Source organism: Balaenoptera musculus, chromosome 1, assembly GCF_009873245.2.
Source record: "Balaenoptera musculus isolate JJ_BM4_2016_0621 chromosome 1, mBalMus1.pri.v3, whole genome shotgun sequence".
NCBI classification, from domain to species: domain Eukaryota; kingdom Metazoa; phylum Chordata; class Mammalia; order Artiodactyla; family Balaenopteridae; genus Balaenoptera; species Balaenoptera musculus.
This window is the reverse complement of record NC_045785.1, coordinates 41,588,685-41,610,704: the sequence shown is the minus strand read 5'-3', so window position 1 is coordinate 41,610,704 and position 22,020 is coordinate 41,588,685. Positions and strand designations below refer to the sequence as shown.

The following is a 22,020-nucleotide window of genomic DNA, read 5'->3' as shown; positions in this document are numbered from 1 at the left end:
ATTCTCCCACAACTTTGCGAAGTAGGTAATTGTCACTCCTCTCATTTACAGCTGAGGAAACTGAGGCTTGAAGAAGTGAAGCCACTTTACACATGACGGAGAAATGAGGCTTCAGGCAGTGTCCACTGTCACTCAGCCAGACCGCAACTTGAACTCAAGTCTGAAACCAAATTCTGTGCCCTTCCCTAAACCTCCACGTTTGAGGAAAGAATTCCTATCAGCATAAAATGCAACCCGGTAGTCTCAGAGAAAGTAAATGATCTAATCCGATTAAAAACATTCTAGGCTATGTGTCTGCTCTTAGTCAGTAAATACTGCCAAATAAATTGTTGTTACTGGAAAGATCTTAATTCAAAATTCTACGTGGTATAATGGAAAGAGCATGAGGTTTGGAGTCTATCTGATCTGGGTTTGAAAACCAGCTCCAGCCTTGACCTTGGCTTAGCCACTTAAGACTCTCTGAGGTGCAATTCAAATTTACTCATCTGAAAAATGCGAACAATTTTCTGTCTGCCTTGCAGGGTTACTGTGAAGACTGAAAATAACAAATTTAAGGCATTTGGCTCAGAGCTCAGCACACAGTAAGCACTTAATACATGTTCATTCTCCTGGTCCAAAACATGACATACTGAAAATATGTGCCCATTAAAATGTGTTGCAGGTGGCAAAGTTGACTAATCTGAGAGCTGGTAAGATTTATCCCTGGAATTTAATTTCTGAAATAGAAAAGAACACTTAAAAACGTTACTACTCATCACTATGTCAATGGCTATTTCCATTTTCAAAATGCTTCACAACATTAACTAATAAGTTCTCACAATAATACCAGTCAGGAAAATATAGAGCAAAGGAGGAGAGATTAAGTGAACTTTAAAAAAAAGAATAATGCAAGCACCATATTTAACACTTACAGACACAATTTCTGGTACACTTTGCTCTTTTAAAAAACTCTCTACTGTGAATGGGTTAAAGTTGGATACTTCAAATGCAATAAGCAGTCATTACGGTTTCTGATTTCTCAAAATGAAAACCCTTTTGTTTTCACGGGAAATTTCAGGAAATTGACACACTGCTCTGTATACTGAATATGGAGGGCATTCCTGGCTTTCCACATGGACCTGCTCAGGGTGAGAGAGTGGGGGGTATTCTTGGTCCACTTGGATGGCTCCTCCCTCCTGTGGACCCCAAGGGGCAGCTACATGGACCAAATCCGCCCTTCAGGAGGATTTTCCAGGCCACCGTCGGAAAGGCGCGGTGGCAAGTGCAGAGATAACACAGCAAGTGTCATCTCCCTGCAGAAACGAGACGAACCCTTACAAAGCCACTGGAAAGAATTCATTAAATCACATGCTAGACGCAGGGGAGTTTGTAAGCACATTCACACCCAACACCCCTTTTAATCTTCATGAAGATCCTCAGAGATGGATGGGATATGTCCTCCTTCCACCCACCACTTGCATTTTATAGGTGAGCAAACTAAGAGTTAAGGAGAAACCGGAGGGTAGAATGACGAGCCCCTGCTCACAATGTTCAGAGCTGGGATTGGAACGGGGGTCTTCCTGTTACTGACTCCCATCTTCCTCCCTTACCCACCATAACCTCCACAAGCCCTTAGAAAGCTCACTCTGCGGCCAGCAATGACAAACCAGAGCACACTGTGTTCTCTCTCATGCCACACTCTGCAAAACACTCTTGCTGGCCCAGAAGGCCCTCCTCTCTCATCAACAGGCCTAACACACCCTTCCCCAACACCCCATCACGGCTCCCTCCTCTGTCCCTTGTACACACTCTATCACTGAACTGTGAGCTCCTTGAGGACTGGGGCTGTGTTTCATTCATTTGTAACCCCAGGGACCAGCTCCGGGTTTCGTTGGTAGAATAAACAAGTGAATGGGTGGCTCTCTGCTCTCCATAGTGAAATCTGCTTTCCTTGCTCTGTTCCCCACCATTCAGCTCTTATCATAAACCTCTCTCATCTCTCTTTCTCTCCTCTTCAAAATCAATTTAAAAGTAGGAGCACTTTCATCTTCTAAAGCTATATGTACTTATCATTATTGTTTCCCTCACCTTCTTTCAAACTGTCTCAAAAGACTGTATTTTTAAGGCCAGGGATCTTCCATTTTCTGTGTAAGGCCATCTTTACAGCCTCTGTTTCTTCACCTCGAGATTCCTTTGACCTCTGATTTCCTCTGTTTCAGGCCTAAACTCATATTTCATTTTCACTTTGGGTTTGAATCTGGCTAAAGTCTGGTGATTAAGAGCCCAGAGAACATTTCCACCTGTGAGAGTTTCTACATGTCACACAAGCCAAAGCCAAAGCCAAGGGGGCTTCTTATTATTTTGCTGCAACAACTATCAGAGCCTGGCATGCCGGCCACGTTATTTTTTTTAAACAAATGAGAGACTACATTATCATGTAATTACTTCTACATCCATCCAATTCAAATCAATTCAAATACTTACCTATTGCATAGCATAATGGTTAAGAACACAGGCACCAGAGCCTGAATGCCTAGGTTCAAATCTCTGTTGTGCTGTGTGACCTTGGGCATGTTACTTAACAGTCCTATGTCTCAGTTTTCTCAATATTGGTAGAGTTCATAGGAATGTGGCAAAGATTAAATATTTTATTATTATTAGATAATTGAGTTCCAGGGCATTTGATACCTGCCCTCTAGGATTTCAGGTCTTGAGTGATTAGTAGATAGATCTGTAAACAAAGTTCCAAAATGCAATAAGGCAAGTGCCCTACTCTGAATGCCTCCTGCTGTATGTCCCTTCCGTGTTATGTCCCCTCCATGTCTTTGCATGTGTGCTCTCTCTCCCCCCAACTAAAATGCTTTTCCCACCACCATCTAAATAACCCTGCCATTTTGCAAAATTCAGTTGAAGCCAGCCTCCCTGACCCACACAATCTCGGGAACCCCCTCTCTGTCCTCTGTTGTGGTACTCACCACCCTGCATTCAGTCACAGTCTACCTGCCTGTCTCTCCACGGACTAGGAGCTTCTTGAGAGCAGGGCCTGAATTTTGGTTGACTTCCTGCTCCCAGCATGCAGTACAGAGAAAGAATTCAACCAAAGCCCACTGAATGAATCAGTAATCAGAGGCAGGGGTAGGGTGTTAGGAGAGTTTAGAGGGAGACAGCACAAGGACATCAGAAGAGACTTCCTTTTTCCCAACTCACCAGACTGCAGTGTGCTGAGAAAACCGTAAGAGGAACGTGTAGTTCTATATTTTTAAATCCTTTTCTTAAGCCTTTTCTTCACTCTTCCTGCTCTGTTTATCTTAGATGAGTGCAGGCATCAAAATCAAAACAAATGTGAACTAATGGCCAAGGGGGTCAAATAAATTCTCTGAGAATCACGATACTAACATGCCACTAACCACAAGAGGAGGAAAATATTTAGGGCTTCATCCAGTGCTCTGCACAAAAGGTGTGCTGTCAAATGCGCAGACAAGGATTTTTCTACTGTTAAAAAGTGTTTAACGGAGAGTTTGCTGTAAGTAATTTTAAGTCTACACATTGCTAACGAAAACAAAGACGCTTTGGGATAAGAATAAGCTGTATCTCTCTCTTTTTTAATCTTAAGATTTTAGTCTAATTTTATGCAATAGTATACACGATGGAGAGAGCAAATAAAAATATATAGAGGGTTCTATCTATATTGTAGAACTAATATTCTTCAGTTGCTCACACTGGAGCATCAAGTAGATTTATTTATAATTCCAGTTAGAATAGGATCCTTTGCCTGAACATGTTTGACCTACGACAACACACATTTATAAGTACTCAAACTTAAAACTAGAAAGTAGCAGACTCAAGAACTGAACTCAGGATTTCAGATCCCAAAGCCCTTTTATCAAGTGCCTTTCTTCACAGAGCCTCAGGCCTCTAAGGGCCTGTGACTCCAGGAGGATGGAGCCAACATAGCTTTGTGACAGAGACTGGCTGTTCCAGTCTCTACCACACTGATTTGGAGCAAATCAAATCTTATTTTCCTCTGGTGTCCACAATCCTTTCTGAGATGATATATCCTCGGTTTTGAGGTTACCTGCTCTCGTTTTTGAAGGCTGTACAATGGGAAGAAGCTCACATATTTCAGTCTAAATCTCCCCCTGTGAGCCCCGCAATAAACAACCGATATATAAAATGCACACCCTGAGGGGACTGAACTTAACAAAAAAAATTCTTCTTTATTAAAAGCCTACTACATAGCCAGGCCCTGAACCAGGCTCTTTACATATGCTAACAATTAATCCTCGGAACAAGCCACTTAAGTAGGTATTATTAACCCCATTTTATAGACAATTAAACTGAGGCTCAGACAAGTTAGTGACTTTACAAGACCCCACTACAAGTAAGTAGGGAAGGAAAAAACCCTTGATTTCTCTGACTCCCAAGCTCGTGCTCTTGACCACTATAACACTCTTAACGAACATGAAGAATCCTATGATAGTGTCAATGACTACTTCACTTTTTAGGCCCAGGCTCCTGCAAAGAGCTATCAGGAGATCTTACAAAATTATTTGACAAAACATCCCAGCTGACCCTGTCCTTAGCTGAATGATTGGCCAAAACTTCCTTCTGACCATGTCAGGACATTTATTCCATTTCACAGCCTCAACTGTAGGGAAAGAGAGTGGAGTCTCTCCACTATAGACTGGAGACCCCTGGCCTATTTATGAGTTCTCTATGTTGGGTTTTCCTGAGGCCCAGACACCTCAACCTAATCATTTAATTTCCTGCCACCCCAGGGATGACCACCCCACACTGAGTGCAGGTAAGGCGAGCCTGTCATCCCAAGAATCAGCAGCTGGACATGTAAAGCGCAGCCTTTCAGAGCAGGGCGTGGACTGCTCCACCCCACCAAGCAGAAGCAAGACATTGGCTGAACTGCTGTGGCCTCCCTGTGTGTCCACAAACACGTACTCATTAGTGCCACTCTCCATTATCTGTATTTTTAAAACAGCATTCCAGTGCTCGCTTCGTCAGCACATACACTAAAATAGCATTTCATTATGTGAACTAAGATATCACAAAATATATATTATCTAGTAATATCCACTTATTTATTTACTCTGTTGTCTGTCTTCCCTCTCTAAAACGAAAGCTCCATGATGGCATGTCTTAGTCACCACTGTATCTCCAGCACCTAGAACGGTATCTGGCCTATAGCAGGCACCAAACAAATATTTGAAGAATGGGACAAAAATTAATATTGTATGATAATAATAATGATGATGATCATTAGCACTTTATATGCCAAACACTGTTTTTAGTCCTTAATATACATTGGTCCATCAAATCCTCACAAGAGCCCTAGTTTAAAGATGAAGAAATGGAGGCACAGGGAGGGTAAGTGATTTGCCCAAGGTCACAGCTGGTAAAGCCAGGATTTGAACCCTGGCAATCTTGATCAAAAGTCCCACTAGGTTAAATGCTTCTTATTAATATTAATAACCACTAGGCTAAATGCCTCTTTTTAGTCCCCACCTTTTAAGAGGTGAGTAATAGATACAGGGAGACAGAACATGGGCTTTGGAATCAAACAGAGTAGGCTTGGAATTCCAAGTCTGACATTTCCTAGCCATGTGACCTTGTGTAAGTTATATAAGCTACGTGGTGCTCTTTCTTCAAAATGGGAATAAAAATACCTGCTTCCTAGAGTTGTTGTGAGGTTTAATGAGATAACCTACGTAAAGTTCTTTTGCAAAGTCAGACACATACACAATAAAGGGCTGCTATTATTGTGATATATCATTGTTAACTGCGTGGTACAGAGAGCAAGTGACATAAAGGAGTCTAGAGGAAAGAAGAATTACTGAGGAGTCACAGGTGAGTCATGGCGTTCAGGAAAAGTTTCACGTAAACAGACATACTCAAGACCTTCAACTTAAAAGTTACAGAACTGTGGTTGGTAAGCAACAGGAGTGTCAAAACCAGTCTTCTTGATAAGGGGGCTTTGGGTCCAGCACATCTCTCATAGGCTAGAGGTTAACAGCGCACCTGGTAAGAACCCATTTATGGACAATCTAACAGACATCCAACTATATCACTCAGTTAGCAATTAATTACTGAGCACCTACTGAGCCAGGCAGAGAGATAAACCCAGTCCTGACTGTTGAGGTGGTAGTAAAACAGACAAATCAACAATTGATTATACCATGTGGAAGACCACTGATGGAAGGGTGCGACAGTGCTAACAGAGGAGCTCTAACCCTGCATCACTCAGACAATCTTTCCTGGGTGAGAAGTCACCTCCGATTTGTCTCATGAAGTCAGGTAAAGAAAAGCAGAAGGATGTTGGAGACCCAGGGATCGTTTGGGCATAAGTACAGAAGAGCATGGTGCAGTTCCACAGTGGAGAATGAATGGAAGGCAGAGAGCTGCAGGATGGGAGGCTGGAAAGGAGGGCAGGGGCCAGGCCATGGAGGGTCTTCTGGGCCTGGTGAAGGTGTCAGGGCTTGGTCCTGAGCCATTAATCTAAAGTAGCCATTTCTGTGATCGCATCTCAACTCTGTGCCGGTAGCAATACACTGGTTCCCCGTGAAATGCGAACAAAACAGCACTGAGAAACAGAAAGAATACATTATTTTTTTAGGCTCACTGCCGAATTTTCTTTGGGGCCCTATTTTCTTCCTGAATAGATCACAGGCATTTTTAGCACTAGTGTAGTTTATCACCACCTCATGATACTGTTCCCCCTTTGTGCTCTAAAGTCATTTTAAACTCAACTCTGTTCAGCAAATGTTACTCTCCCTTCCCCAGCACAGTACCCGGACAACTTGGTAAATATTTGCTGAATTGGGCTGGATTCATTGAGTGACAACTGTATAAGGTAACATTGTACCACTGGGCAAGGCTGGGTCCCAGGGGGAGGAGGGGATAAGAAGATGACTGTCACAGCACCCTCAATAAACTTGAACTTCTAATGATGCAAATGAAGCATGCATGACCATAACATGCACGCAAAAGCAGACTGCAGGGTGTTGCGTTCTTTCAGTGGTGGCCTATTCACGTGGTGGGAGTCTGAATCCCACTCTCACAGCACTTTCACCAGATACTCAGTTCTTTGAGGGCAGTGGGCTATGTCTCCTTTACTAAGTCCTCAGAGACCACCAAATGCTAAGTGCTTAGTAAATATTTATCAAATGGATCTATTTAATCCTCACAACAACCCTGAGAGGGATAAATATTTTGCAGATGTGGAAACTGAGGCTCAAAGAGGTAATGTGACTTGCTTGAGGTTATAAGGTTAGTAAGTGGTATAGTAAAATTAACAACAACAATTATTATTGTTATTTTTAATTCTAAGGAAGCCCACCCTTCATTTATCATTCTCCAAATGTCTCTGTCACAGGATTCTCTTTTTACACTAAAATGGAAAAAGTTCTCTCTGCCTGAATGAAACTTGAAGTTTATAATTTGAGTTCTTGAACTCCAGTTGGCTTTCCTTGCTGCCATTCTAAGAATTCCAAAAGGCACTGAATGGCTCTAGGACAGATAGATCTGCCACTTCGCAGGTAAAGACACTCTTTAGCACAAAGCTTCCCTAGTATTGTCCCATTCTCTCCCCAGTCACCAGGTAAGAATTAATCCAATTTCAATTCAGTTTAACAAATCTTTACTGAATACCTACTATGTGCCAGGCGCTTTTCCCACTACTTCCAAAAATAAAATACTTAGTATGAGAGTCTTTGTGCCTGTCCTCTTAGGATTAAATCACATTTTACTTACTTTCATGCACAGAAAAATCTCAAGGGCAGGTAGTAAACCCTTAAGGGTAAAGACCAATTGACCCACCTATCTTTGTAGAGGAGTACAGTGCTAATACTTAGCAGGCATCTTAATATATCTTCATGGAACTTTAAAATTTTGCTCTGGAAGTAGACAGACCAGGGTTCAAATCGAATCCTTGCCCAATCGATTATTGGCTATATAACTTTAATTTACTTTCCAAAACCCCAGTTAGCTCATCCATAAAACAGGAAAATTAACGTTTACCTTTTAAGGTTGTTCTAAGGATTAAAAGGGATGCTGTCTGACAGTGCCTGACTCATAGTAAGCACTCAACAAATGAAAGCTTATTTCGCTATTTCTAGTCTCACATCTAGGTCACCTCCACTACTTATTACTGTCATTATTATTATTACTTTGCAGGTTCAGCTAAAATAGCTCGACCAAGGAATGAGATTTGCTAGTTAATAAATATTGTAATTAATAGAGAGCCCCAACACATATCATGCAGACATTAACTTTCAAAGATTTAGGATACAATGTTCCACATTAAATCTAAAATAATCAGAAGTCATCCTTTCTTTAATAATTTGGAAAATACTAGAGAATTTGCATTGCATAGCTCTGAAAAAAGGTGACTGTTTTTTTTCCCTTTGGATAATTCAGAGATCATTATCATCTAGAACAGTGTTTTTCAAACTTTACTAACCATGATCCAACAAAGTAACAAAAAGTAAGTAATATATTGAACACAGCAACTTCATATCACAACTCAGAACATAGGTAACTGAAACAAAAGTTTCATGAAATAATACCCTTACTAAGTACCAGCCACTGAAATTTTCATTTCTATTTCATTTGTTGTTTTAATTTTTAAAAATTCTGGTCAAGACTCAGTAAAACAGTTTTAGGCAAACTAGAACTTAGTAATTTAACTAATATTGTTATCCTGTCTGTTCAAGTGTATTAAGGATATAGCTTAACTAATCCTCCCATCAAGCTATGAAGTTGTATTAATTCTATTTTACATGTTAAGAAACTGAAACACAGAAAGGTCAGGTGACTTGGACTAAACAAACACCCACAAATTGATGACAGATCCAAGATTCACAAGTTTTCTAACTCTGCAATTCAGACTCCTTAAAAAAATTATGATAATTCAATAAACATTTATTGTACCTATCACGTGCCCAACATTGAAGTAAGAGAGCATTTGACATGATCTCCACCCTCCAGGGCTCCCAGACTACCAGTGGAGACAAGCATGCCTCGGCACATGCACTTGGAAGTCTGAAGCGGGTACTTTTCTATTCTGGAGGAAATCAGTTTATTCCAAAACCACCACCGTCTTCTCTCTGGCCACACATCCCACAAAATGAGCACTGGTACCTGTTGATGAGAGAATGCAGCAAACTCCTCTAATGGCACATTTCTTTACGATCTGAAATAAAGTCGATATTTTCCCCCCTACTGCTCTTTGGCATTGTAACCCTAAAAGCAGTCCTCAGCGTGACTGTACCAATGAGCAGTATCATCATAACATCACACCATGACCAGAAGAGTGCTTTAACGCTGATTCCCTCTAAATAACCAATATCTAATTTAGAAGCATCTTTATGGTGACTTCAACCTCTGAGAAATCATGATTCAATAAAGACAGGTCTTGACCCTGCTAAACCATCAGGAAACTCTAGTTTTCTGATCTAAGACATTGCATAGCTATCAATTAAAGTCAAAACCAAGTCAAAACACCCGAACCACCTTAAACCATAGCTTTTACCCGTCTCTCTAGTTTCACCTTTACACATCCTACGCTGCACTCATACCAGACTACTTATTCCTTAAGTAATTTCCCACCTCTGTGCTTTTACTCATACTCTTCCCTCCACACGGAATCCCCTTTGTCTTAATTCTTCTGCCTATCCATCTTTCCTGGCTCCACTCCAGTGGCATTTCCTCCAACAACAGTGAATGTCTCCCTCTTCTGCACATTGTACCTCCTCTGCTGAGACAATTTTCACATTCTGTCATGTCCTTACCCACTATATTAGAGTATGTTTAAAATACTGTGACATTCCAGGAGGCACTTGGAGTGTGGTTTATATGCAATAGACACAAAATTGTGTTTGCTGATCCCACACTGAAAAACTTGATCTGAAAAAGGAATTGCTCCCCCTCGCTCCCCAAGAAGTAAACTTTGGCCAAGCTGGATGTATTCCCAAACACTCTGGATCTAGGACTGCTGATATTGCTAACTATGTAACCTAAGGCAGGCGGCCGAGCTTTATTTTCTATAAAAAGGGGTTAACAGTCCCTGCCCTAACTACATTAAAGAGATTAAACTGCCATCACAGGGTCAAAATTATGCAATGTTAAGTGAATATGAGAAATGATCTCCATAGTCACAGATCCATTACAGCAAAACTGTGCTGGGAACAGCTGACGTTCTAGAAATGCAAACTTGCTCCTCTATTCTTGAACAACTGATAGTTCAGAAGCAGTACTGTTAAGATTATACCAACTGCAAGTCCGTGTCTCCAAAGTTCACCTGTTCAAGAGTTGTTATTAAAGCTCTTCTAAGTTAGAAGTCTTTTTTTATCTTCTTGCAGATAACCTTAAGCCAGAGGTGTAAAGCAAGAAGGAATTGAGATTCAAATATGGGCTTAAATATGGGTCATTTTAAAATAATGCAAACCCTTATCTGGCAAGGAGATCCTAAGAATATCCACCTGCCCCTTCCCTGTCCATTCACCTGCTCAAATCACTCACCCAATCATCTCTTTTTGGTCTTTCATTAATAGGTATGAGATTTTCCTAGGACAAAATATGTGAAAACGTCTTCTATTCTACCTTCTCAAATTTAAGCCCCTTTCTTCCACTGATATATTTCTGCCCATATAAACACAGTCTAAAAATCAACTGAATTCTTCCAGAGAGCTTGCATACCACATACAAGGCTGCTTACAAAATCCTTTGATGAACCTTGCTGAAGTCTTGAAATAGATACATGTGGAAGGAGAAAAAGTTCAACTGTCTGTCTGTTTCACAGTAACGGGTCTTTTGCATAAAAACATAGGACCTGCAAAATGGCACCTGGGGGATCAGATCAATTTATAATCCCTTCCCCTAGTTTTAAGTATTAAATTGAAGGGAAGAAAATTGCTCCCTTCACATCCTTCCTGTGATCATATGAAGTGGAATTCAAAATCCATGACACTAAAACAGTAGTCTAAGGTTATGTTTTCAGTTTAATTCTTGAATCCTCGGAAGGGACTACTTGTGTTATTTCTTCATCCTCACTGGTGACAGCAACAGGTCCCAATTTAAAACAGTTTGTGAATTTATTATGTGCCTATTTATTTCCCCCTTCAGAGCCTTGGGAAAAGGTATAAACTAAATTAGGCTTGGCCTAACACCAGTCCTGACAGCACCCATACCCCTTCCCCCCTGTGTGTGATCAACAACTATGTCAAGGCCTTTGGGGTGATTTTCCTCCTTTCTCTTTTCTTCCTTCAAATGGGAGGCTAATAAATTGAGGGCCAGCATTCCGCTCCCATCTCCCACACCTCTCAGTCAATCCGATCACTTCTAGAGCTGTTTACACTGCCAAAGCCATCCATCATCTTGCCTCACCAAGCAGGAGAAGAAAAACTGATGGCAAGTTAGAAAAACCTCATTAAGCCGGTTTCTACCTCAACCTCTTCCCCACTCCTTGAGAAACAGAACTTCAGAATTCAGCCTACTGGGGAAAAGAGGGATAGAGGAAAAAAAGCTGATGTGGTGAAGGGGAAAAATAGGTCCAAAGTAAGTTGGTTTCGGTGCCAAAGTCAAATAACTCACTCACTCACCCTATCTATCTATCTTAGACAACAAAGATGAGACCATATCAATTAACCTTAACTTCTTTTTATTTTCTTTCTGGACGAGTTATGAAGTTCCTAACAGACTCTATCAAGAAATGGGAAAACAGCATCAATTAAAATTAATTTTATGTTCACCTTTTTTCTAATGACTAAATCCCAAGTTAATTCGAACTCCAAAGGAGATCATGGATGTACCTTGTAAAAACCTAGGAGAATATAGAAAACTTAATAAAGTCACACAATTCCAGGGAAGAAGTGAGGGCTTGTCTATGTTTAAAAACTACTGTGTGTCAAACACAACCCCCATCCCCATGAGTTCTGGGGAGAGGATGGAGACCGTGAGGGTAGCATGCAATGTCACTTCTCCCCAGGACATCTGGCACGGATAGAACGACTACAGACTGAAAGAGAGTGAATGTCCTCTAGGCACCTTTACTTTTCAACTCCTGTGTGTGACTGGTGCCTTCAAATACTGTTTCTCATCTGATCTTCACAGAACCCCTGTGAGTCAGGCATTATCATTCCCATCTTAAAGATGAGGTAACTGAGGCTCAGAAAGCTCAAGTACCTCATCCGAGATCACTCTATTACTAATCGGAAAAGTCAGGATTCTAACCCAAGTTCACCTGACTCAGGTCCTTCGCACGTCCTGGTTTCTTAAGACAAAGAGCAATCTTTCCAGAGGCTTGCCTGTACAGGAGCCCTGTGAAGGTCCTCCGAGCCCAAGGCAGACTCGTGGTTCCCTGGCCTCTGCTAACAAGAACATGGGAATAGTGGTATCTAGTTAGAAACAAATCTAATTTTTCTACACGTGCACCAGTTGATGTAATATGTTTTTAGCCCCATCTGTACACTGGCCCTCTGGTTTCTAATCACAATAAACAGGTTGGTTTCAGGTCTGGAACCTTTTCTACCACAGAGACGATTAAAATATAATCAAGCTAGAAAGTTATCCTCCCCCAAAGCCACCTAAAACAGAGCAACTCCAAAATAAAACCAATTTACATATTTTAGCCCAAATTAAAAAGTAAAAGCTAAGGATTCCCTTTTAATATCCTGAATAATAAATGCATATTTACGTAAAGCTTCCTTTGGGGAATGGTTACTATGAGGACAACTTTCCCAATATTATTCATAAATATCACTTTTGTTTTAGTGTTACAGTAAGAATCTGGACTTGTGGGAATTGTACTGTCTGTACCCAGTGCAATAACAGAGATAATTAATATTGAAGACATGTACAATATCCAGAATTTTAGATGTGTGGTTGGCTGTATTACAAAAAGTAACATAAGAAAGGATGAGTTAAATCTGATCAAAATCACAAATTACAGGGACTTAGTCGTTTACTCCATTTTAAGTGAGCACTTGCCTAATGAAGGTTTCATTAGTAAAGATTGCAAGTTCCCAGGCTCTCCACTACAGACTTTTAAATAGCACTTAGAGCCAAAGTTTATCATTAAAGCTGTATTTACTACTGTTGTATCTTCAAATGGGGCACTAGAAAAAAAAAGTTCAACTCAGTTATTTTTCATGTACAAATTAGAAAGCAAAACTCTAAAGGGTTTAGACTGGCAGCTTAGGAAAACACAGGTTACTTGAGAAGCCATTACTGATACTTCCCAGGGCACACCGGGGGTCATGGCTGTCTATCTATACCACACACCTACACACACTGCACACAGTATCTAGGTATGTATGACAAAGTAACTCTCCACTAGCAAATGTCAAGTTTGCACAGGGGTTATATCAACTCTACTTCTATACAACTAAAAAAAGTTTGCACAGGGGTATGCCAAGGAGGTCACTATCTTCTCAGATTGTCCCTGGAGAGTAACATGGGAAAAGTTATTCTAAGAGTCATCTCTGTCAGAAGCAAGGCATTCTCATTTCTGTAAAATTAACAGGTTATCTAGCCAAGCTCCATGGGCAGCTGACAGCAGATAGACAAGTTCTTTCCAACTGTTCAAACTTTACCTTTTCCTAAGAGTGAACAACTGGATACATGGAACCTTATAGACAGAAATGCCCAGAGTAGCTTTTATTTCTATCTTTTAGAGTCATGCATAGACTCTTATAAATACAAAAGGAAAAACACTTATATACTTGAATGCTTCAACAGATCTTTTCCCATAATTTGACATAAACCTCATTGAATGACGTCCAACCTTAAAATCCCTCACCCAATTTTATCCCTAAATCACAGAGATTTAGCCTCTAATGTATCTTTTGATTAGTGTCAGAAGAAATGGTGACTTTGAGTTCCATGTTTCAAAGAAATGCACATAGTAAGTCTTCAACAAATATTTCTTCATCCAACAACAAATAATAGCCAGCCTCCACTATGGACACAGTTGGCAAAATAACGTCAAGGGCTAGTTGTTCCAAGAAAGTAGACAATAGAAGGTTTAACTGACTCAGAATGAGCAGGAGTAGATTCAATGCCACAAAGTGCAAAACAGAGGAAACCTCCACGCTGTGGTGTGTTTTTCAGAATTTGCCATCTTGACTGGAATTGTTTCTCTGCTTCCTCATATCCTGAAAAAAGAACTAAACCTCTTATAGAAAAAATACTTATGAATTACTACATTTTTATAGCTTCAAAATGCATAATTAAGAAATGAACTTTGATTTTAAATGTTATTTTCAAACCCAGAGTCCAAGGAAAGTTATTTTCAGGAGAGACCTATGACTTGTAATTTTTGTCCATTAAAAAAAAATCACATGTGCTATTTTTGTGTTTTACTTTTGTGGTTAAAAATAAGGCTTTCCAAAAACAACAAAAAACAAAAATTCAAGTATAACAATCACACTGACCTTATTTCTTCAACATTTCACTGCTTTTTCAACCAAAATTTATTTAAGAATTCCTTTATGGCATTCAGCATTTCTTGATCCTTGTACAGGGGGATCCACATTGGGGGGAAAATATTTCTGGTGTTTGATACAATGAGGATGTGAATAATGCTCTTCCCCAAAGCAAAAATGGTCAGTGCTAAAATGGTCTGGCAAAAGGTGAAAATCTCAGGAGTGGGGAGAGGGCACGGGGAGAGACAGAGATAAAGAGACGGGGAGGGGAGAGAGAAAGAGAAAGAGAGAGAGAGAGAGAGAGAGAGAGCCAGCAGCCTATTAGGAGCACTGACACTGCATAAGTTATTGCTTAATGAATGTACAAGGAACAGCATAAATATTACCACTAAGCAGAGTGGATGTGAACATCCAAAGCAAGCGAGCTGGCTGATTGCTTTCTCATTTTTTGTTCTTTTGTAACAATTTCATTTCCAAAGTGCTTGATTTCTATGGCTGATGCTCCACATCTATTGTGAGCACACTGCCTGAATGCTTAATGAACTAAACAACCAAATGGCTCATCTTTGGTGCCCCCAGCTAGCATCCCAAACTGGATATAATTAAAGGTGTGAACAAGCAAGCAAAGAAGTAATGAACCTGCAAAGTCAAGGTTCTGAGAAATTATTGGGCAACCTACACTGCACCAGTTCAGATTTATCACTCATTATCTCTTATACCGGCAAGGTGCAGGTCCACATGTTGGTACCCCTCTCCACTCTTGTCCTCCAGCTTTCTTTCTTCTTTCCACTTCTAGATGGCTAATTTATGACAATTACTGCTGTGACAACTCCCACTCACCCACAGATCACCTTTCTTTGTACACTTAAAAAGCTGCTGACCTATAAAAGCCCTCTACCCTTAAAGCACACTGAGACTTAAAAAATACAAGGATGTTCCTAAAAATACTTAAAAAATACAAGGATGTTCCTAAAACACACACACACACACACACACACACACTCACAAAATGAAGTACGAGCCACGTACTAGCCACGCTACCTCCTCCTTGTTTTTACCAATGTTTAAAGATTAGGTGCAAATGCTCCCAAAGAAAACACAATTCTCCTTACACATATACATATATTTTAATTTGAACCCAACCCCTTGATTGAAAGGGTATCTTCTAGTTCACAAATATTGTTATGGATTTACACATTTATGGTTTCTCAAGTGGCGACTAAAGAAAGGTGTTTGGTCTAATGGTCTGTGGGGTCTAGATATACCTTTTTGATGAATTTCTGTATTTTTCTAATAAAAGAACTTGGAATTTGTGAGGAGAAGAAGCCAATTCTTATGGGAAAACAGCCCAGCTTGGTTTTCTTTCCATTTTTAGATGCGCATATACTTGCAAGTATGTATACACATTTGGTAATACCAAAAGAGGAAAACCTAAGACAGGTGCAGGATTCCAGAAACACAAATGCTTACACTGATACACACACACACACACACACACATTCCCTCTCTCTCACATACACATATCTATCAAATGGATAGGAGATGGATAGTGGGCAATAAAAGGTTGACTTCACTTTCAAAAGGGGAATTGGCCAGCTCTGTACAACACAGCCCATCGACTGGAAAATAGTAAGATAAAAGCTTGAGACTGTTTATGTCCCCTCATACCCCCCAAATTCCTAATGACATTGGGAAAAAATACTGCATTGCAGCATTTGCCAGTGCATACTCATGTGTCTAGCATCCGCTGGCCAGCTCACCAACAAATGTACATATTAAGTGTCCAGGCATATAAATTAAGGGCCTGGTGGCCACAGATCATTGAAACTGATGAAGAAATTTGTCAAGGCCAAAGGACTTCTGTCTACGTACAATGACCTCTATCAAGACCGCCATTCCTTACTTGCGGTACACACTGATAATTTGTTTCAGCTTTTTTAAAAATTAAAATAGGGCATTAAGAAGCCAAGGGCTAACTGAAGCAGCATATCAACATATCTCCTCATGGAAGGAGTAGTTTTTGGTCTACATATAGGAAGAGAATCCACCCACAATAAGGAAATAAGAGCAAAGGGAAGAAATCAAACCAAAGAAAAGAACTTGCCCTGAGGAAACCCTTTTCATTGTCAGTGGTAACTCTTATTTGAGTAAAACACCTTGATTCACTTACAAATTCTTTTAGAGATATTAAACACACACACACAAAGCACCATTCATGCAATGATTTCCAGATTTAAAATTTCAAATAGATTATCCCCAAGAGAAATGCTAAGTTTAAAATATGTGAAGTCTAACATGTCTCAAACCCTATTTCAAGACAGAGTTTTAATACTAAAGTGTGTAGCTCATTTTCTTTCTCTTTCTTTAAAAAAAAATTCTATTGTTATTACCTCACAACAATCTGGACTTCCTCTCATAACAAAATCCTTGAATATTCAAAGGACCAAGGAAGGGCTATAGGAAGAGAAAAAAGTTTTAAGGCTTTGGAAAACTATCACACAGAAGCAAGCTCATCTATACCTGGCCAGGAGGATGACTTGAATGAATGGCAGTTAGGAATGAATGGAACTGAGATCACAAATGAACGGTTAAGTTGCTTGTTAGTTTTTTTAAACGGGATATTAAAATTGTCCTATAAATCAATGATTCTCAAAGAAATTTTTCAGCTATTTCCCCACCTAAGTTCATTCAAAATTTTAAATATTAAATGATTTAACTATTATATTTCAATGAGATACAAGAATATTCTGATCATTAAAACTGGGATGTAGTCAGGTGTTTTTTGCAGAAATATTTCCAATCAGATTTTCATTTCTTAATAAATGCACACTCAGCCTGTGCTTCCGTAAAGACACACCTCCACATGCAGGTAGTAGGTATTAATATTTTTAAGACAAAGAAGCGAGAAAGGTCAGCAGTAGAACCACGTGTCTTTTTTACAACCCAAGCCAAGGTGACAGTTCCTACAGAAATTATTTTCCCCTTAACTAAAATATGCAGAAAAATTCTCAGAAAAAAATAAATTTGAGATAATCAGAAAACTATTCTATTTTTAATAACAACATATGTTTACACACTCAAGATATGAGAGTAAGAGGTTCAAGTGTATGACAAAAAATACAAGTTTATTTTATTTTTTATACCTCAACAGTCAAAACAAATTTTAAAAATCCCCCAATAAGAAGACAAAACAAAAAGAAGCATCTGCAGGGAAGAAAGAATGGGAGGGGTGCAGAGATTTGCAATGGAGAGAGTAAAAATTAAGAGTACTTTCAATAAAGCCAATTATATTTCCTAACCTTTTAGCATATTTCAGCGTCTTTTAATCTCTCATTCTGGGGCTTAAAATTATCACGTACTTAATTTGTCTCTCCAGAAGAAACCGAAATAGATCATCGTTTCAGTTGTTTCTATGCTACCTTCTATTCACCTAAGTAATATACCTTTCAGTCCTTCTGGTACCCACCATCATGAGAAAAAGAGACTACTAGTAAAGCACACTTTGAGAGAGAAAAAGCAAGAGATGCCTGTCACCCAGTGCACGCATGGGTCCCAGACGTTCAGAGACGTTGGAAAAAAAATCAGCTTTTCACTCAGTTTATGCCAAGACCAGGACCAAATGCTGAATGGAAGGCAGTGGTTGCAAGGGTACAGCCTGATGGATCTTGTGGCTGGAGGCATGGAGAGGGAGGCGAAGCAGAAGACTAGAATAGAGCTTTTCATTTATTATTTTAAAAAGTAATTTCTACTCAGGGTATAAAATGAGAGATACAATGAACACCCCGGAACTGTAGTATCAATATCTGATTTAGGAAAAACACCAATACCACCTAGCACAAGATCATTGCTTAGGGTAAATGTATTCTACCTATATTTCTCTTATGGATATTTGCTGGAAATTTCTAAGAAATCATTCGCAGAACGTATCAGCTGTGGGAGTTCACTATTATGCTTCCGTCAACTTCATTCAATATAATTTACATTTTTTTCAAATGGCCTCACAGGATTCCTTGCGATTTTTCCCAGCACCATTTCACAGCAGGGAAAAGGGGGAAAGAGAGAGAGGGAGAGAGAGAAAAAAAGCAAGATTCCCTACCTCCCTTCCCCCTCTCCTTCTCTCTCTGTTTTTTAAACCAAAAAAAAAAAAAAAAAACCACAACAGGGGAGACAGAACAGATGCTTAAAAATAGATTTCTAAAAATCACTGTAAACCAGAGTTAGAAATGTAATTAACACCTATTTATAAAGAATAATTAAAGTTGGGCCGGCCACAAAGAACAGCAAAGATAATCAAGGTCCTGTCCCTCCCACCCCCCCGCCTTTTTTACACTGTTTGCAGTGTGTTCTCATGATAGCCACCTGCTCCCTACCCGGCTTTTCCTCTGTTCGTTTCCCCGGCAACCTTTCATTGGGTTTTCCTCCCAGCTATCGCTTTCAGTTGGGCTGCTCGGTCTAATCTTATTTGTTTTACACCCATCAAAACAAGCAGCCAGACAAAGGCAATCCGCTAAGAATGGGAAAAAGACCACAGCTTTGTTATAACATCTATGCAGAGCGAAAAGTCCTCCCGAGGCTTTTCTAGCAAAAAATAAGTGAGATGGATATGAATTTACAGCCTCCCCCCATACCAAGCTTTGAAACCCTGTGAAAGCTATTGCTAGTGAAATTCAAAGTCAAAGTGGGCACTCGTGGCATCTGATCATGCCATTTTGTGCCATATCTTCAGGGTCAACATCAGGCAACAGGAGCGGCACTCAAGGAGTTTCCCTGCTTCTTTTTTTTTTCAGAAAAAGATGATGCTAAAAATAGATTTACTACTTTGGCAGAAAGGTTTTCTACTTCCCCTTCTACATCCAAAAGTCCTGTTCCACAATTGCATCTGCTGGTACTGAGCCTCACCTCCTCCACCCCTCATTCCCAGCCTTCCCCATCACTCCGAGTAGGAGACTGAAAAAAGAAATGTGCCTTTAACTTTAACAGTCGTGCAATTCTGTTGAAAGCTCACAGAGGCGGTGGGCACGCCAGCCAACAGCGATGGTGACACTGTGATTGTCAAAAAAGACACCAACCTTGCTTGGCTAAAATGTGTGTTCGATAAAAGAGGCAGTGTGTGTGCCTTGTGTGCGTGCAGTGCCATTACACTTGGAGATGGATTCTGGTTTTCAGAAAAGAGAGACACTAATAAACACACACATACACACACAAACGATCTGCACAGTGATTTACGATGCACAGTCCACCATCCTTATGCGCGCGCACGAACACACACACACACACACACACACACACACACACACACACGGCTGGAACCTCCAAGCTGTCTTCCTCTTTTCACTTACCATCTTCAAGCCATTCCACTCCATCTGTGATCAGAAGAAGATGGACCCTCACACAGTGTGTCAAAAGCGGAAAGGAACGTTATGTAAAAGCTGACATTCCTTCTTACAGAGCTGCTGCCCAGAGAAGGAAGCAACAACTCAACACGCCAGGCACCGCTACACATACAAGCCGCCTCCTCTTTTTTATGAGGTCATGACAGGAAACTCTTTGAAATACAAGATGCAGCATTTACTGAAGCCCAAATAAATCACTCTCTTTGCCGTTTTGAATGCGCAGCCCCCCGAAACACAACTGCCCATGTCAACGTTCAGTATTCAGGAGCTGCCTCTCAAGGTTTAAATTTCCAGCACGGAAATGGAGAGATTCCTAAGCCCGCGGCAGCCACCTCGAGCCCCACAAAACCGAGGAGGCACACAGACAAACCCCCTCTCCCTTACAAAAAGAAAATCCTTCTTTTGCCATTATGGTCTCAGGTAATATAACCTATTTCAACAAACCAGCAATGATTTCAGCCCACCTCCCCTTCCCCACCCCCACCTTTATGTTGAAGGGAAAATTGACAATGACCTGTTAAAAATGACAATCTATTTCCCAACTGCTTTTCAATAAAAGGACCTACCCGCACTCTCTACACAAAAGAGGTAGTAAATGTAGGAACCAAACAGCAGCAGAGAACTGAAGTCTTGTGCAAGCATAAGACTGGTCAAGGTGGATGTGCTTTTCTCCCCTCCAGCGGCACAAACAACAGATTATAAATCTAGTCATACCTACCATAACCATTCTTATTGGCAAATATTGGGTCTCGCAGAGCTTCGACTCTTCTCTTAAAATTTGCAAAGGTTTCAGAATATATTTTTAAAATGACTACTATTGTAATATATTTATAAAGATCCACAAAACACAGTGTGGATGACTGTAAAGTAAATCAATTATTTTGGGGGGGTGGGGGGAGAGAAAGAAAAAAAAAAGAAAGAAAAGGAGCAGTGAGCTGAAACCCCTGATTCTAGGATGTAGATAAGAACAACTGAACAGAGCCTTGCTGAAATTGGCTCGAAGCTTCCCCTTTTTACATCCATTTATGGGACCATCTGTCAGCTGAAGCCAGGATCTGATTGGCTGGGGAAACGAAGGGAGGCGTTGCAACATCAGGTGCTATTTAAATTAGCTACTGCCAGATTGACGATGTTAATGATTTGGTGACCTCTACAACAACAGAGACCAGATTTCTGAACTGCTTCTTGTGTCTGGTAATTAAGGCCAGGCTGAAGCAACACAGCCATACTTGTATATTTACCTTTTCCTTCCTCCCAGCTCAAAAGTACTGTAACAACTGCAGGTCACTGGCGGCTTGCAAACCTTAACAGTGGGAGTGTTCTCCCTGTCCCCTGTCCTGAGGGCGGTACCACCCCACCCCTCTGACGGAGCGCTTTTCCCTTATAGAATGTTTTCAACCACCTTATCTTTTTGGACACTTGCTTTCTAGCAAAATGCATATTTAATGACCTGCCTCTGGGCTTAAAGATACAACAAAAGCACTTTAATGTGCTAATATATCTACATTTTAACTTTATTATTCCCCAATATTGCTGATTTTTAGTGAGTAATGCTCCTTCTGCAGCTAATATGGCCAGCGTTTCAAAAGAAAGCAAGTTTGAGATCGGGCTTGCTCTGTTAACCAGGTTCATACAAGTTTGCTTCAGAAAACTACTTCCTAATAAACAAAAAAGAAAAAAAGCTGTGGGGGGAGAAGGGGGGCAGCTGTCAGCCTCTACCTTTCTGCCTTCTGCCTGAGCTTTTCAAAACAGAGAATGATGAATGATTTATTTAAATGAATTTATTTCTCAACTTGGATAGGAACATGATCTGAATTTTTAAAAATCCACTAAAATACATTCTCTCTTTGCTTTCTCTACTGCTTCAGAGAAAGGTAAAACACACTTTTGACAACAGCCTCATTTCATAACTGGTACAGGGTGTTCATCTTGCCGAACTGAACACGTGATTTTGCTTCTCTCCTTCAAAGGATGTCTTTTTTCTTTGGCCTCGTAAAAGACTTGCAAAGAGACATTTAGCAAGTGTGTGGTGATGTATACAGTTTGTCTGCCCATTTTATACATTTCATAACCTCTACGCTACCAAGCCTTCAGTAGTATAGTTTTTTGTTCTAGTTTGGGTTTTAAAGTGGCTTGTCTGAGGAGTTTATGTTTTACTTTTACCCCAAAGGCTAATGTATCACTATTTATTTAATTCATAATTTAGTCAATTTGTT

General features: G+C 40.2%; 1 protein-coding gene across 5 annotated transcripts in view; it reads right to left on the bottom strand.

The window, feature by feature from the left end:
• Nucleotides 1–20,796, bottom strand: part of ELAVL4 (ELAV like RNA binding protein 4) — an 83,559-nt gene extending 62,763 nt beyond the window's left edge. For 3 of the 5 annotated variants that reach the window (XM_036849949.1, XM_036850135.1, XM_036850308.1), the window contains exon 1: nucleotides 19,751–19,866. In XM_036849949.1, coding sequence (XP_036705844.1) covers nucleotides 19,751–19,774 — 24 coding nt within the window. In that variant the 5' untranslated portion in view covers nucleotides 19,775–19,866. Of the gene's footprint in view, nucleotides 1–19,750; nucleotides 19,867–20,522 lie in introns of those variants that run through there. The other 2 variants (XM_036850217.1, XM_036850039.1) reach the window with 2 other exon arrangements.
• Between the last annotated feature and the right edge of the window lie 1,224 nt (nucleotides 20,797–22,020).